The 18863-nt window shown below is 39.3% G+C and overlaps 1 protein-coding gene across 1 annotated transcript; it reads right to left on the bottom strand.

The window, feature by feature from the left end:
- Positions 1 to 1998: 1998 nt before the first annotated feature.
- Positions 1999 to 14455, bottom strand: LOC114041214 (vomeronasal type-2 receptor 26-like). Its single transcript, XM_027859567.1, is given in 6 exon segments — positions 1999 to 2903; positions 5143 to 5266; positions 7494 to 7721; positions 10823 to 11626; positions 12174 to 12465; positions 14232 to 14455. Coding segments are annotated over 6 exon segments (2577 nt in total).
- Between the last annotated feature and the right edge of the window lie 4408 nt (positions 14456 to 18863).

The following is an 18863-nucleotide window of genomic DNA, read 5'->3' as shown; positions in this document are numbered from 1 at the left end:
TAAGGGGATAGTCTGCTTTGTTGACCCTTTCCCAGTAGAGGAATATAGCAGCCCTGAAGAGCAGTCTGGTCAAGCTAAGGAGTATTGCAGCTTAGCAATAGTGCCACTTATTCAATGCCAACACCATGCCCATCATCCCACTTTTGGGCAGACTATTCTTGAGGGAAAAATAAAGAGATCAGGGCCCACAGTTCCAGAATTGTGAGTTACCCTAGGCACATGTGTTTCTTTTTTAATATTCAATTTTATTTTTAATTTATGGAATAAAACAAGCATTTTCATAACATAGTACAGTAAAAAACATGACTGCACATGAAACTGCAAATCTACTAGGCACAACTTGTTATTCCTTTCAAATACGCAATGAAATTATCACATACATTTCTTCTTTTCTTCCCTTCCTCTGCCCTTGCCCTAGAGATGGCTATCATTAGGCACAAATAGGTATACCAGTTTCATTTCTTAGTGGCCTCCTGATCGATGAATCAGATATTCATGATACAAAATTCTTGACATTGTTACTACATCTTTTAGAGTACTTTGTAGAATTTGGAGAAATGTATGACAGGCATGTTTTTGGAGTGGAGTCATTAAGAAGGCATCTTAAATGTTTTCGAATAAACAAAACAATCAAATACATTATAATTTTGTATTCTATCACTCAGTTTCTTAAGTGGATGAAAAGATATGTTATCCCATAGAACTATTTAATACGAAATCCTGTCCATTTTTTCTGATAATTCTCTGTGTGATGAATTCTCCATACAATAATTTCTTACATATTAAGTACTTACTGACTGACACTCATTTTATGCCTTATAAGCAATACCTTCTACATTATGTGGATTCTTTTTCTTTTTTTTGGCTAGGAAATAGGGTTAAGTGACTTGCCCAGGATCACACAGCTAGTAGGTGTCAAGTGTCTGAGGCCACATGATTTCAGGTCTTTTGACTCCAGGGACGGTGCTCTATCTATTCAGTCACTTAGCTAACTGCTTATGTAGATTATTCTTGCAAATATTTGATATTTTTCTTTTGTTATTTTATTTTTGTCATTCAGTCATTTAAGTCATGTCTGACTCTTTGTGAACCCTATCATTTCTTGGCAAAGGTATTGGAGTGTGTTGTCATTTCATTTTTTGGCTCATTTTACAAAGGAGAAAAACTGGGTTAAGTGACTTGCCCAGGGTGATACAACTAATATCTGAGGCTTGATTTAAATTCAGATCTTCCTGACTCCAGGACTAGGGCTCTATCTACTGCACCACCTTGTTAGGAATCATTAGTAATTTATATTTTCTTTTTTACTGTTTTAGGGTTATGAATAAGGTCCTAGATTTTAAGTAAGCTTTTTATATCATCACTTCTTTCTCTCTTTATATATATATATTATATGTGTATATATATACATACATATGTGTGTGTTATGTGTGTGTAGACCTATCCCCATATCTATCTATTATATATCTATATCTGTATATGTTTTGTCCCTTGCTACCACTGGATACAAAAAGGCAATACAAATATCATGGGTATTAAGAAAATGAATTATATGAAGCAAAATATATTCAATGAAAATCAATCTTTAATCTTCTTTTCAGATAAGATAGAGAATGTGGAGAGAATAAAAGAAAAAAAACAAAAAGTGGAGTTTCTCCGTAACCAAGGCATAGGCTGAAGAGGAATATAGCTTGTTATGGTTGTAGAAATGGAAAGGAAGAAGTTGTTCATGCAGAAATCATGGAAGAATTTCTATAACTCAAGGATGGATTGAATGGGGGAAAAGGAGAGCTAACTAAGAAATATGGCATCATCAGGTCCATGAAGTTGGGACCTGATGGCAGTGGGGGAAGAGGCAAGAAGCTCTTATTTAGTAGAGTGTAGAGTTCCAATGGGTTTCACTGGGACATTTTGAATGTAAGATTAATTTGTGTTAATTGTTAAAAATCTCATGCTATTAGTGGGAGTCCTGCAGAACATTTCAGAATGATTTTTGACTCAGGAACTGGAATAATTCTTTAAAGTTTTCTTGGTGTTCCTCTGTGGCTGCAGAAGGATCACATAGCATTTGGGAATGAAGATGCAGCCTAGCAAGCCAAGACTGGAGCTCAAGATGGAGAAGACCTCCACGGCCACCATCATCTTCCCGTTGGTGCTCTGGTACGTGGGGACGAAGGAGACCCAGATACTGCAGAACACCAGCATGCTGAAGGTGATGAACTTGGCTTCATTGAAGGTGTCTGGGAGATTTCTGGCCAAAAAAGCCACAGTGAAGCTCCCCAGGGCCAAGAACCCCATGTAGCCCAAGACAAGGTAGAAAGCAATGAGGGAGCCCTCATTGCACTCCAGGATGATGTGCTCATGGTCAGAGTGTGTGTCTGTCTCTGGGAATGGGGGAGAGAGCAGCAGCCAGATTCCACAGAGCATGACTTGAATCAAGGTGCAAAAGAGAATGACTGAAATGGGTGCTCTGGAGCTGACCCATTTCCTGCTCCTGCTGTCTGGCCTGGTGGCTCTGAAGGCCAGAACCAAAGTGATAGTTTTGGCCAAAACAGAGGAGATGGCCACTGTGAACATGACTCCAAATGTTGTTTGTCTTAGGAGGCAATTGGTTGCAGTTGGGCAGCCAACGAAGAGCAGAGAACAGAGGAAGCAGAAGATAAGGGAGATGAGGAGAATGTAGCTGAGATCCCTGTTATTGGCTTTCACTATGGGGGTGTATTGATGCTTCACAAAGATCCAGAGGACCAGAGCTGTGAGGAGAGAGAAGCCAACAGCTATTGAGGCCAAAGTCATGCCCAAGGGCTCTTCATATGCCAGGAAGGTCACTACTTTGTGGAGACACTGATTCTTTTCCTTATTGGGATTTTGATCTTCAGGGCATTTCATGCATTGGTCAATGTCTGAAGACAACAAGCATGGTCTCAATATGTCAATTTCAACAAACCTCCCCTATCACAGTGCCAACATATCACTGTTGTAATAATACAGATTGCTTCATTTGTTTCCATAGGGCTCAGAATCCGGTGGCAGTGGATAGAACATGGGACTTGAAAGACCTGAGTTTGAAACAAGTCTCAGATACTCTGTGACTTTGTGATCCTGAGCTAGTTAATTCACTTCTCTCTATCTCAATTGATGATCTGTAAAATGTGGTTAATAATTGCATTTCTCTCATAAAATTGTCATGAGTACCAAATGAATGAGCAAATGTATAGTGTTTTCTAAAATTTAAAGTGCGATATAAATACTAGCTATTATGAGTATCATTCTTAGAACACTTTATAAACAAAAAGCACGATTAATAATAATAATAATTATAATAAATGTGGCAGCAGTATGTCAGAAAGCACTGCTGACTTGTTTTCCTGAACCTATGCCACAGTCACAATCTTTTCAAGGGTCCATCTCTTCAGCTTGGAAGCATCTGTTCTTTGTAATCTATTCTCACAGGAAAAGGACTCCCTGATTGCCCTGAATACATGAGTCTTTCTAGATTTCTTCTGGAATTGTGTGTGGAGATGCAGGTCCTACAACTTTTAAAGCTCTTGCTTCCTTTGCCTTTCCTGTTGATGATGACATGTCTCTATACAAGTAGCTGTTGACATCATGTTTTTTTTTTTTTTGGCTTTACCAACATGACTCAAGTTCCTTTGCTAGGCAACAATTCTGAGTACTCTAGGAATATTGATCAAAAGAACTGGCATGGTCGGCCTGGAGCAGAGAAGATTCAGAAGGGACAGGACAGCAGGTACAATGTAAAGGGCTTACATATGGAGGACAGACCAGACTTGCTCTTTTTGTTGCCTGGGGGCCACAAACCTGAAGCAGGCTGGGAACTGAGGAGAGGCCACTTCAGGTTCCATGTCAGGAAAAGCTTCTCAATAATGTGTGTGGTCTAGAAATGGGCGGGGCTCCCTTGAAACTGAGGGGTATTCCCTCTTTGGTGGTCCTTAAGCAGAAGCTGGATGACCACTTGTTGGGTGTGTGATAGTGGGGACCTGATGGATGCTGAGTGCCTTGCAATTTTCAAGTGTAATGATTCTCAGAGTTCTTTAACCTACTAGAATCCAGCAATATTTCCCTTCATGAAGAGAGCAAAATCTAATGAGATGTCATTTTCAGACAATTCCTAAAAGAACAAAGGAGGAGGCATAGGTCGTGTTCTAGTTCTAGGATGAAAATTCTCTGCTCTGTTTTGGGCAGGTCCCTGCTCACTTCTTTCTATTTCAGGTGAGGACAACAATGTCCTGAGCCATGCTCAGGAGACACCTTTTGTAAGTTACCCCTTTCCCTGACTTCCTGCTTTGGAGAGAACATTCTCCCAAAGACTTTCTTTTACTGCTCAACGATTAATGCAAGAACTTTCTTCACGGAGGTGTTGTTCCTGGAGGCATTGTTTTAAGATTAGATTATTTCCACAAAGTCCATTATTTCTTTTTTTCTCACATTAGCTCTGATTTGCCAAATTTCTGTCTACTTACTTAGCTTGGTCAGCTGAAACTATTGCTTCTTCAAAATATATTTGCATCTTCCCAGAGATCAAAATTTTATATTGAATGGGTAGAAACCTGGGCATAAAGCAAGTCCCTGGTCAGCCCAAAGGCAAGGAAATTTCTGAGTGAGTGATGGGGGTGGATGAAATCATGCCTTCTTGGCATTCAATATTTAACACATAAGCAAACATCTAGGAGAGAAAGTTGATATCAATTGAAAAATGCAATGGATTTCAGTCCAGTGTCCTGCTTGTGGTATCCTAGCTCTCCTGAATCGTTACATGAGTAAGACTGGCCACTTTATCTTTCTCTTCTATAAAATTTGAAGAAACTACTTGCATTTTGTGATCATTGACAATAAGCACTCTTTCCAAAAGTCTATCCCTAGACCATGGTGTCACAGAGAAAGTGGGCAAGAAATTCCCCATTTGGTAGACCTCTAATCCCCAAACTTTCACTAACATTCATCACTCAGAGCCCTCAATCTGTTTGATTTTCTTTCTAACCTTTCCTCTATGCTTCCCATGGTCCCTAGACATCATGTTCCATATGTAGAAGGTTTCCATTGGCTGAGTGTGACCTGAGAGTGCTTTAGTTTCCCTCAAACTGTGTTTGCTGAGGACAGAGAGTGTCTGCATAGATTTACCTGTTTGGTTGGAAATCTGACCCTCTGGGCACGAGGCACAGTCGAAACAGCAGATGGGCTTTCCCTCCTTGGCTTTTATCTGAAATCCAGGGCCACAGCTCTTACTGCATCTGGAGTGAGGAACCTACACAGGGAAGTATCCAAAGGTTTAACGATGTGGGTTTGAGGCAACATCATGCATGCCTTAGTGTAGTTTCTGACTCATGATTAGTTTGTTTTTGTATATGCACAGAACCTGGCTACTCTGCAAAGCCTACTAGCACTGTTTTCACATGAGTAAAACAGTCATTCTGCCAAGGCTTGGATCATTTTCCTTCCACAAAGGGCCCAAGTAAGTAAAGACCCTAGGAGTTGTATTTCTTCTCAGCTGCAGAAAAGAGGAAGCTATTGGGATCAGAACTAGAGGGTGGAATATTTTTCACTACAAGGAAATTTTAAATTCTTTTGTAGACTGAAGAACATTAATTATTATACTTTGTTACCAACAAGCATTTTCCCTGATATTCTTTAGTGCACTGGATTGTGAAAGTCTTAAAAAAGGATAATGCTGACACTCCCCAAGTCACTAAAGAACTCTCTCCAAGATTTGGGAATTTGGACTTTGCCAAATACACTCCAGTGGATTTCCTCAGGAAAACAAATATTATAGTTACAGAGTTAGAGTTCTAACTCTCTGTATCTCTCTGTATGAATCTGTCTCTGTCTTTCTGTCTGTCTCTGCCTCTGTCTCTTTCTCTCTCAGGGGTACTTCTCCATTAGTTCTTCCTCTCACTTAAAAGTGGTCACCTTTACCAAGAGCATTTCTCAACTGATTCAATCAGAACTGAAGGCAAACAGGGCCAATCTACTTCCTTGAACCAATTAAAGGCAATGTTTGTGAGACCTGTCAATAACCAAAGGAATTCATATAAAAAAATGCAACTGTCTCAGAACTAAAGATTGAGAGGTCTGGAAGTGGAGAGATTGGAACAAGCTTCATATTCTAGCATCCTTCTCAGCAGCAGGGTCAGGGCTGAGCCATGGCAGACAAGGGAGAAAGCGTAAAGATCATCAGCTCTATATACATTTTGGAGCAGAAGACCCAGACTGAGGGAATTCATGACAAAATATATTTCTCCCAATTCCCCAATTTGCCTGTTTACAGGCAGTGTGTATACACACACACATATACACACATATATGTACGTATATATGCATGTGTGTGTGCATTCATGCAAGTGTGTCTATATATATCTTCATTGCTACTCAAATATTTTCAGGAACCTGAATTTTGCCTGAGCCATGAAGAGGCCAGGGAGGCAAAATATTGTTAGGCGGGGAGCCCAAACTTAGCCTTAAGTCTGACATTTCTCTCAGATTTCAGTGCACTTACTATTGAATTCATTATTTTTTGTGTAAAATGTAATTTCTAAATCATGGAGAAAGGAACCATATATGAAGGATATTGTCATTATCTTTATATCTCCCCAACCACTCAACCCAGAAATCAGGAAATATGAATTTCTTGACAAATTATTTTTGCATGAATCCATGAATAGCTGAATGAATGAGAAAGCAATTGTTTATTATGATAAAAATGATCACTCACTCCCTCAGCCCTAAAAATCACCCAATTTTAGCAAAACTTCCATTCTCTGAATTGTTTAGCCTCATCAATATAAAACCTTTGAGTGACTAAACTGTTTATACTGACTTGATCATGAAATTTGGTCCATTCCATGATACTAACATCCTCAATTTGTCAGCTCTTGCTTTGTTGACTGTGTATTTTGCCTTTTAATTATGACTGTCTGCAGAAGCAAAGGGATCCCCATAGTAGCAGGAGCTGGTATATTTATAAATGTGGGACATGGTCTGACATAAAAGCAGAAAACATTATTCCCATTAATGGGACCTAGGTCTAGAAAGTGGATAATCCATTGTTTTGTTCCAGGGCTCCAAAAGACTTAGAAGTTTCATGTCACTGAAATGCCTGCAGAAGCACAGAAACTTCACTGTGCTTACCAGCAAATGACTGAGAACCATTAGTTCTAATAGGAAGTTCCTGAATGCTCCTACTTCTTTCTACCCTGGGTGCCAAGGACCAGGTAGATTCTCCTGCTTCCCTAGCTGTTCAGTGGGGAAGTCTCACTGTCACTTGAGCTCTTCCCCCAAAGGGGCATATATCCTGGCACCCCTGTCTTTACCCCAGCTCAACTGAATTTGACATAAAATCTTGATTTGCAAGCTGTTTCCTCCAGGCAGGTTTTTGTGTCATTTGCCCCCGGTATGAAAAGGCTAGTGACTATTCTGAAGTTCTGTATTCTTATGTTTACGTCTTTGATAAAACCAACAATTCAATTATTATTCACCTTTCTACCAAATGTAGGCCAGTCTATTGACTTCTCCTGGATGGTGAAATCTTGGCCAAGTGGAGCTTGAGGAATAAACTCTCCCACTTTCACCAGAACTTCGGTATCATTGCCAAAGATCACATAGTTGAGAATATCGTAGTTTGTCACTGAATTCATCTTATTATCTAAGACTACCTGGTTCCCGGCACTGTTGTTAAACTGCAGGTTCTTCAGAAAGGAGTGGAGCTAAAAGGCAAGAACAATCATTGGAAGTTCTCCAGTAGAGTGTCTCAGAGATGTGTGCTAGCTTCTATACTAACACTTTTTATCAATGACTTGGATTTGAGGAGGCAGAATGCTAAAATTTTTCAAGTGTCACAAAGCTGGGATGGCTAATGAATTGAATAACAGAACCAGGGTCCAGGCTAGAAGGTTTGGCCAAATCTCAAGTTGAAAGTAGGACGTTTTGAACCTGCACTAAAAGGCCAGAAAGGTGCCCTCAGTTTGATGAGAGTGTAAATGGGAAGAGACATAGAAAGAGAGCTTGCAATGAAGATTTACAGGAGGTAGGTGCAGCAGAGATTAACCCCTGGGGTTAATCAGACTACTTCCAATGGAATCCAACAAACTTTTGTTACCATTTAAGTGCCTACCATTCTCATGGCACTGTGCTAAGTCTTCAGTCTATATGCCCTTAAAAAGCTTATGTTCTACTGGAATCCTCCAGTAGAGGACAACATTGAAACAGAAAAGCAAATACTCATAATTCCAGGTGGAAGAAAATACTGCCAAATAAGGAGAAAAGGACTAAGAATTTCCATATACCTACTATTTGCCAGGCACTGTGCTGAGTACTTTGTACACATATTATCTCCTTTGATAAGAGAATTCAGAAAGGATTTTTGTAAGCATATCAACTGAGTGTGTAAGGAAGCTCAAGATTCTAGAAGGCAGAGGTGAGGTAGGAGTAAATCTCAGGCTTAAGGGCCTATGCAAAGGTGTGGAGCTGGGTGATGCATTCCTAAATTTATAGAAGAGCCAGCATGCTAGTTTTGTTGGACCATACAATGCATTAGAGGTATTGTGTGAAAGTGGCTTGGAAATCTGCAATTGGAGAGTGAAGAATTTTCAATTCTAAGCTGAGGAGTTTTTATTTTCTCTTAGAGGCTATAGGGAGCCATTGATGGTTCTTGACCAAGAGTACAACATCACATTTAGTCAAGGGAGTGGCATGGTCAGAGGTTTTTGAGATTATTTTGGTAATCTTTGTCTTTCTTCCTGCCTTGGATGTATTTGTATTAATAGTTTTATGTTATATATTTTAATATTTATGTTGTGTACCTATATATGTTTCATATACACATACACATAAATGTATAATATATACTTTTTGTGTACACACACATATGTTCTGTAGTTTTGTTCTTTTGCTTTCGAAGACAACCAATGACATCATGCTGGTGCTATAACTTGTGTGTGAATTAGATATGTGAGGTAGATTTGTCCAAAGTCATCACCCTCACTTTCTCATCCTCTGTCATTGAAGTCTAGTGACAGGACAAAGGTCAAGATGACTGGGAAGGCCCAGGAGGCAGTGGATGACATTGACATAACCAAGCTCAAAGTGATCCACAGCTAATGATCTAGCTGACTTTATGAATAGTGGAGCAAATCATTCTCGTTTACCCAATCATCTAGGGAAAGTATTCACATGATTGAGATAGACAAACTTATAACTCAACAATAGGTTTCAGGTCTTCTGGTTATTCTCAGCCTTGTTTAGCCTGTCTGCCCAGATGGTTTCCTGGATAGTGGCTGCTTCCCATACTACAACTTCTTGCAGTGAGAATTGGAGGAAAATTGGTGAGAACTGGATGAATCAGGAGTACACCAAAGAGATGAACAATGCTGAAAAGGGCTCCACTGTTCCTCACACCAGAGATGGTAGTCCTTCAGAACACTCTACACACACACACACACACACACACACACACACACACACACACACACATATATGTTATTTTTGGTCAGTCATTTCTGTTGTGTCTGACTTCTTGTGATCTCATTTAGGGTTTTCTTGGCAAAGATACAGGAGGGGTTTGCCATTTTGTTCTCCAGCTCATTTGACAGTTTAGGAAAATGAGGCAAACAGGATTAAGTGTATTTGCCCAGTTTGAAGCTATTTTCCAGCTCAAGAAGATGAGTCTGCCTGATTTCAGGCATCCATGGTGCCACTTAGCTGAACATATCTATCCATATATCTACCTATTCACACGCATATACATATGTATGCACACACATGTATATGTGTGAATGTATATGCATCAACATACACATGTATACATGTATATGCATACATAAACACACACACATGCATATATGAATAAATATATAAGTAAATATAAGTATATGCACATATACATTTGCATGTACATATGTATACACATATATCTTGTCTCCATGATTAAGTTCTTGAGAGTAAGTTTTTTTTATCTTTGTTTTAATATCTCCATTGCATATCATATTACTTGCCACTTCATAGAACCCTTATAAATGCCTATTGATTGATTGATTGGCAGCTCTGTAAGTGACAAATTGGAGGTAAGAGAAAGAAGGATCTAAGAGGACAGCTAAGATACTTTTTCATTTAACAATCACCTACAAACTAGTCTAGGCACTATGCTAGTGCTTGAGACTAAAGACAAAAATAAGAGAAATCCCTGCTGTTAAGGAGTTTATATTTTAGAAAAGCTAATATAGAAATCCCTGTTTTGAGATTTAACATCCCATGTTAAGATATAGATCTGAAGATGGAAATGCTCTCAGAGGCCATTTAGCTCAACCTTCTTTATTTACAGATGAAACCTAATGAGGTCAAGGATCTTGTTCAATGGCACCTGGGGAGTAAGTTTCAGAGGCAGGATCTGGAAGCTGATCCTCAGACTTCAGAACTAGGGCTCTATCCATTGCACCATGCTGCTGTGGAGTAACTAAAGGTTCCAGGGAAAGAAGAGACACCCAGTTCAGACTCCTTCAGGCCCTGGTGGAGGCATGGACCCTACAGTGCTGATGCTCCTCCCTTTCCCATAAAATCTTCCCTGTCAAAGACCTTCGGGAAACTATTGAACTGGATTCTCACTTCTATATCCTGTCACGTGGTACTGAAATAGTCACGACTCTGAAAAGACCAGAAACGACATGTTATGCCCTGAATCTACCTATGTGCTGTGTAGGGGTTCCCCAGTGAAAAATGAGTTGAGCTGAGTTACTAAACCCTTTTCTCTTTCTGGACATGACAGTTCCCACAGTCAGTGATTTGGACATCATTACTTATAGGGGGCCCTTACCTTCCAGGGGTAAACAACCCTGTTGTCTCCATCCATATTGGATTCTATTTCTGATCTCACCAAGAACATTTCATGAAGGGCCCAGGCCACAGCATACACAGCATTGTAGACAGTGTAACTGTGGGAAGACATAGCAATGTCTAAATAACTCAAACATAGTGTGTCCAAGGAAGCATTTGGTGAACAGATGCCTTCATCTTCCTTTCCAGGTTTATATGTACATCCAAAAGCTGTGTTCCAGAAGTTCTTGAGGAAAATATCCTCTGGGTACTTGACAGGGTTAATGGTTTTCATAAAGTGTTTGAACCCAGGAATCTTACTTGTCTGTTCTGACAATATGAGAGCCCCACTGAAATAACTAAAATAGGAATAACTAGGTTTTTTGGCAATATCCCAGTGACTGCTGGTGATCCACATTTTTCTTAGAAGGTTATAGGGATGCTTGGTAAACAGCAGGCTGAGGAGTGAATTTGTATCTCCATAAATGACAATCACCTTGGCTGTATAAAATAACATTCGGTTCATAAAACTTCCATACTCGTCCACATCCAGTGACTGTCCAGTGATGATCCTCTCTATAAAGGCCACACAGACATCATTTCTAACCATTTATTCTTGAAGATTCCTGAGGAATTTCTCACCTCTTGAGTCACCTGAGGTTACCAGTCCCACCCAGGTCCATTTGAAATGCAGCATTAATCTGACCATGGCAAGGGGAAGAAATGTGTCCCTGGGGGCCATGTGATAGACAGAAGGAAACTGGACTGGGTCACTCAAGAGTGGATCAGAGAGACCATAGCTGACCTGAATAGGAAGCAAATTTGAGGCTTTTTGATTTCAATGAGTTCAGATAGCAAATATTTTTCTGCCTACCCATCTCAACCTACTAATTTCATCTCCTTGTACCTAGAATGGGTTCATTCTTTATGCCTGCTTGTTAAAGTACTTTTGATTATTCAGGCTTCTTTTCAGGTCTCATCCCCTTCATAAAACCCACCCTTGCTGAAAGAAGATGAGTGATTTCTGACTTTTTACTTCTTAGTAGTATCAGGACTGAGCACAGGTCCTTGCAAATATTAGATGTTTAATAAATATTTGCAAAATTCAATAGAATTGTTTCAAAAGTTTTGTAGGACAGAATATTCTGCTTGCTAAAAGTCATGATGAAGGGAAGCATTCTGATCCCCTCAATTTCTGTTTCTTTTTCTTCTCTGAGAGCCACCTGGAAGATAAATTAGACACCAGAATTCCCCCAAGTTATTTGGGGTTTGTATTTCAAGTGGTAGACCCTCAAGAGCCTGTCTCTGTTCCTCCAACCAGATAGGTTTAGCCGAGCCTATGATTTCCCTACCTGTGGGAACTTATAGAGCTCAAGCAGGGGTCCGATGGCGACAGTTAATTCAGAAGAGGCTCCTCCAATGATTGCTACAGACTTGCCCTGTCTCTCACAGCAGTAATTTGAACTAGTCTGTCCCTGACCTGACAGCCACTTGAGGGAACTCTCCAAGGTCCTCTCATCGCTGTGATAGGCATTGTAGATGTGGAATCCCAAGATAATGTTAGGTAACAGACTGTGTTTCCTGTTGATCTCTTCTACAGCAAACATCAAAGCCAGGACCTGATAGTAGTGTTTGGGCAGCCACCTGCAGTGGGAGGGAGATTGTCAGCGACAAGGAAGATTTCTGGTTCTCTCCTCCTCCTGAAAAGGAACTGACAGTTTCAGAATGAGGATATGCTCAGCCATATGAAGGTGCAATTCTAGGTGTCCAGTGTTACTCACTTAGTGTATGGTCACAGCTACCTTTTTAGTCGCTGTTATACTCTGAATATTTTACTCTATTACTAGCAGTGACTTGGATACCAGGTCTTTTACCACCCTACCACTCTCTGGCCTCAAGTGCTCAGAGGCAATATCAGGGATTCTCTCCCACCCCTTTCCAGCATTATCAGAACACTTAGTACATGACAGCAGTTCTCTACCAACTGCCAAGTCATCTCCCAAAATTACTAGGAGCTAATGCAAGAATTATCAAAATTCTTCAGATAATTAGAAGTATGATTTTTTTTAACAAATAAAGCAATTTAGTAAAATGTTTTAAAAATGAAAAAATAACACAAATATGGTTAGGAAAAATGTACATTAGGCTGGTAGAAATTAGGTATAGACCATCACATCAAACCATTTCTCAATATAATCCCCAATGGATACATAACCGAGATATAGTAGCTAATATCACAAACAAATTGGAGGCACAAGGAAGAAATTTCTTTTCATCATTTTGAACTGGAGAAGAGTTCATGACCTAATAAGCAGTAGAGAGGATTAAAGAGATAAAATGGAAACTATTGATTGCATAAAATTAACAAAAATGTTTTCAGCCCACAAAATAATCAAATGCAGCTAAGATTAGAAGTGTAAAAGTTAACTGGTAAAAGTCTTTGCATTATATTTCTTTATTGAAAGGTCTTATTTCCAAGCTATATGAGGAGTTGAGTCACATTAGTAAAAGCAAGAGCCATTTTCCAATAGACGAACTGTCAAAAGATTTAAACAGGGAGTTCTCAAGTGTAAGAAATTCAAGTTATTGCTAGCCATATGGAACATCCTCCAAATGGCTAATAATTAAGTAAAAATGCAAATAAACCCAACTCTGATTTTCCAGCTGATATCTATCATATTGGCACCATCTAAAAAAAGTCAAATGTGTCTGTGGGGTGTTAGGTAATCGTTATATTGGTGTCCGGTTGGTCGAACTGTGAATTTGTCTGGACATTTAGGAAATCAATTTAAATCTATGGCCAAAAAGATACTGTAGATATCTTTTGACCAAGCAATCCCTGAAAGAGTTAAAAAGACAGAACAAAAGGACATATACGTTAAGAAACTCATACAGCAACTCTTTTTTTTAGTGGCAAGGAACTGGAGATGAAGGGGTTGCCCATTGATTAGGGAATGGCTGAACAAATTAAGGTATATGAATGTAATGGAATGTGATTGTGTTGCTGAAAGTGAAGACAGATGATTTTAGAGAAACATCAGAAGACTTGTGTGAACTGATGTAGTGTGAAGCCAGGAGAATCAATTATTCTTTGGTAGAAATATTATCCTAATAACAACTCCAAAAGATTTAGAACTCTGAGCAATACAATGATCAACAATGTTTCCAGAGGACTGAGTATGAAGAGAGTACCCACTTCATTATAGAAAGGTGGTGGACTTGTACGAAAAATAAAACACTCATTTTTGGGAATGGCCAATATGGGAATCTGTGTTGCATGAATATACTTAATTGTTACAAGGATTTTCTTTTCTTTTCTTTTTTTTTCAGTGAGAGTTTAGAGGTGATAGAGAAGCAATAACTACTAGATAATTAAAATATTACTAAAATATAATAAAATAAATACTTACTGATGTTCTTTAGAAATGTATTGTGGATGTTGCCCAAACATTTTCCAATATGGAAATTTGCTCAATTTATATAAAAGTAGAGGAAAAAATCCTCCAATAACAAGATCCCCATTTCTGTAGTATGTAGGGCTAAAAGTCCTTCCTAGGTAGCAGTGGGTCCAATTCTCCCTGCACAAGGAGACTGACAGCTGCAGAAGCAGGCAAAGAAACAGCAGGGAGAACATCAGGGAGGCTGCTCTCCAGCTCACTGCCAAGGTCCCCCTGCCTTCCAGCCAAATGTGTGATATGCTGTGGAAGAAACACTTCAACAGCAGCTGTAGCAGCCTCAGGGGCCTTGGGATGGGGAAACTGCTGCAGGTGAACTGTTTCTTTCCTGAGCAGCTGCTCAAGCTTGGCTCCACCACTCACACTTGTAGAGACTGAAGGCATTATGACTCGGGTCCATGGCCAAGACAAAGGTATCGCTGGCTAGGCCAGGGTGTATTTGTGAGTTTTGTTTGGCTGAGATCACTGTAAGTGCCCTTATTAGTGTATATGGGTAGGATTCTGTACTTGCAATCCCCCACCCAGACAGAGAGAGTTCAGTCCATGAGGGACTCTGGGGATCATTGTTGCTTGGGGCTCTGCACCTGTGTCCCTATATCTGAGTGCAAATCTTGTTTTTCTCACTCCTTCCCAACTGTGTCCTCAACACTGTTAATTGGGTTAAAGCGAGTAGGAACCACAATGACCTCTTCAGAGGCAGGGGAACTTCCTAGCAGGTCAGAAGTTATGAAAGAACTTGTGTACTTACAGTGACTCTAGATTTGTGTGAGTTACATCAGAGCAGAGTCTATAAGAGGTGACAAGATCACAAAGTGGTAGCAATTGAATGGCTAAGGTTTCTATGAATTCAGTCTTCTGTCTCCCCGCCCCCATCCTCAAAGCAGACAGCCCTGAAACCTAGGGTTACTCTCTGAGTATTATTCTCTGATGTGGGTCCTGATAGCTTTTCCCTAGTTCTCCAGCAGGACATAGAGATTTTTGTAGCAGTTATTGCCTGACAAAGAGCCCAAACTAGTCATTGGGATGAGAATTTTTTTATTAATTTGTTTTGAATTATCAACAATCACTTCCATAAGCTTTTGAGTTTCAAATTTTTCTCCTCCTCCTTCCCTACCTCCATCCCTAAGTTGGTGCACAATCTGATATAGGCTATACCTATACATTCCTATTAAACATATTTTCACATTAGTGATGTTGTAAGTAAGAATTAGAACTAATAGGAGGAACCACCAGAAAGAGGAAACAAAACACAACAGAAGAAAAAAATAGTATGTTTCAATCTGTATTCAAACTCCATAGTTCTTTCTTTGGATGTGCATAGCATTTTCCATCATGAGGCCTTTGGAGACGTCTTAGATCCTTGTATTGCTGATAAGGGTTAAGTCTGTCAACATCAGTCATTGCACAACGTGTTTGTTTCTGTGTGCAACATTCTCCTGGTTCTACTCACTTCACTCAGCATCAGTCCATACAAGTCTTTCCAGATTTTTCTGAAGTCAGCCTGTTCATCATTCCTCATAGCACTATAGTATTCCATTACATGCATGTACCACAACTTGTTCAGCCATTCCCTAACTGATGGGCATCCTCTCAATTTCCAATTCTCCACCAGAAAAAGAGCTGGTATAAATATTTTTGTGCTTGTGGGTCCCTTTCCATTTTGAATGATCTCTTTGGAATATAGCCCTAGAAGTGCTATTGCTGTGTCAAAGGGTATGCCCATTTTTATAGCCCTTTGGGCACAGTTCCAAATTGCTCTTCAAAGTGGTTGGATCTTTTCAGAACAACACCAACAACGCATTAGTGTCCCCATTTTCCCACATCTTCTCCAACATTTATCATTTTCCTGTTTTGTCATGTTGGCCAATCTGATAAGTGTGATGTGGTACCTCAGAATTGTTTTGATTTGCATTTCTGTAATCAATAGTGATTTATAGTATTTTTTCATGTGACTATAGATGGCTGTAATTTCTTCATCTGAGAACTGCCTGTTCATATCCTTTAACCATTCATCAATTAGTGATGGGATGAGAATTCCTAACAAATCCTGCTGATTTGTTTATTCTTGTCACTCCATTAACCAGTTCTCAATTCTCTGCTTGCCTAATTCTGGACAAGATACATCAGAATTCTGTACTTAAAACAAAGGACACACAATATCTCTCCAGTTACAGAAATGCCATATTTTTTATAGGCTGATGATCAGTGATATCATGAAATGAACCATTTAAGTTTAGAACAGAAATTTAATAAACTAAAGATCTCTTTAGAACCTACTATCGCAATGGCATAAGGAATTTTCTCAATGGAAAGTTCTTAATACCAATGAAATTATGGGTCTAGTTTTAATCCTAAATTGTATATGCAGAACTCTGGGAATCTAAAGAAAAAAATTCAAACAATCCCTGCCCTAAAGTGGTTTTCATTCTACTGGGAACAAAGCCATAAAAAGAAACAAGTGCTTCTCTTCTTGTGTCTGTGATTCTGCTCTAAGCCTGATGCCAATGTGGTAGAAAGGTCACAATGAGTTGTTTCATATCCCTTCCCATCACACTGAGTTGGGCACTCTCTTCTCCTAAAGAGGTGGATGTACTCGTAATGTGCAGACTAGGGAGTCCTGCCTCAGAATTGTTTGGTTGGGAGATCCTGAGCTCCTTGCAGCCACAAATACCATGTCCAGTGTCAGATTGTATAATTAGTGTTATGATAGAGGTGATGGAGAAGAGAAGGAAGTGAAGAAAAAAGAAGTGAATAAAGAGCAGCTAAAAAGAAGTAAGAGAAGCAGAGGAAGGTGAAGGAAAAGAAAAAAGGGAAGAAAAAGGAAACAGATTAGTAGAGGAAAAGAGAAGGAAGAGGAGGCATAACATTAAAGAATAGAATGACGATAATGATGATGATGATGATGTTGATGGCATCAATAGTGTAGAGAAGAATAAAGAAGTAGAAGGAAAGAAAGGTGAGAAGAAGAAAGTGGAAAAGGAAGAAAAATGATATGAAGAAATTATCTGCAGTTATATAACACTTCCTCTTTTGCATTGGGATTTCTCCCTAACAATTCTGTAACTTAACACGTGTGTTGTTATCCTCATTATTATTTTTTTTTTGGTGAGGAAATCTGGTTTCAGTGACTTGCCCAGGGTTACACAGCTAGTTACTGTTAAGGGCCTGTGTCTGGATTTGAACTCAGGTCCTCTTGACTCCAAGGCCAGTTCCCTATCCACTGTGCCACCTAGCTACCCCTTATTCCTCTCACTTTAAAGACAAAAAGAAAACCAAACCAAACACAAACCTAAGGTGTAGAGGCAAGAAAGAACTTGCCCAGATCATATATCCCAGGACAGAATACTAGTCTGGGTATCTTGATCCTTCTGTTAATATACCAAATAGCCTGTTAGTGAGGTCATTTAAATATCAAGATTATATTGAAAAAGAGTTAAGAGCTTTGGTCCATTCGAAGACCAACCGTGATTTGAAATGATTTTAGTTTTAACTGTCACCTTTGAGATGCTCTGAAGAGACGCTTTGAGGTAACTCAATTTGATGTGCATTTTGTAGGGAACTGTATTTCGTTCCTGAAATATAATTAAATTGTATTTCATCCCTGCCAAAATTTGAAGAGTTAATTTTAGTTCACCGGAAAATGTTCTGAGGAAAATTCCTGAGGGGAATGGACTTCCATCCTGAAAGAACTGAATTGTTGGGCTGTTGTTCCATTGTTTTGGACGGGTCAACAGTGAGAGTTGTTGATGAGCTAATTCTAGGCAACGGCATCTTGATTTTCCTGACTTTGTAGAGCACAGAGTCAACCTTTTCTTATAACCAATGCATTGTAGAAATATTTATCTCTATCTTTGTATTATTCTTTGGACTGGACTCAGGACACTTCAATATCCTAGATGTCCTCCTATTGACTCTCTCCAATCTATCAATGTTCAGTCTAAACTGTGGCATTAAGAAGTGCACAAACTGCATTAAATTTTGTCTGACAAGGGCAGAGTACAGTAGGACTATCACCTTATTCCTCAAAGTTATACCCCTCTTAATTTGGCAATGTCACATGAGGTTTCTGACTGCCCTATGGAGTGTCAATTCATTTAAATTCCTAAATCTTTTGTTCAGACTGCTGAAATCTGTTTCTCCTCAGTGGAAAAGAGAGAAAAATAAAGCTCTTGTAACAAGTATGTATAGTGAAGCAAAAGAAATCTCTCCATTGGCCATACCCAAACATAATATGTCTCAATTTATACTCTGGGAATGTCACCTCTGTCAGGAGTGTGGCCAGCATATTTCATCATGGGTCCTCTGGAATCATCTCTTGCTTTTCTAGATCTCTAGAGCAAACACTCTAATTATTTATTCTGGATTTTTCCAGAAATCAAAGTAAATTTCACTGACTTCTATATTGTGCCCCAATTTTGTATTTGTGAAAGTGCATTTTTGAACTTGTATAAGATTTTTTATATTTCTTTATTGAACTCCATCTTCTTAAATTGAAGTCAGTATTCTTGCATTTCAAGATCTTATTTGGTTTTTTGAGAGAGAGAGAGAGAGAGAGAGAGAGAGAGAGAGAGAGAGAGAGAGAGAGAG

This window comes from Vombatus ursinus, unplaced genomic scaffold (genome assembly GCF_900497805.2).
Source record: "Vombatus ursinus unplaced genomic scaffold, bare-nosed wombat genome assembly UNPS02014170.1, whole genome shotgun sequence".
In the NCBI taxonomy this organism is placed as follows: domain Eukaryota; kingdom Metazoa; phylum Chordata; class Mammalia; order Diprotodontia; family Vombatidae; genus Vombatus; species Vombatus ursinus.
This window is presented reverse-complemented; position numbering and strand designations above follow the sequence as displayed.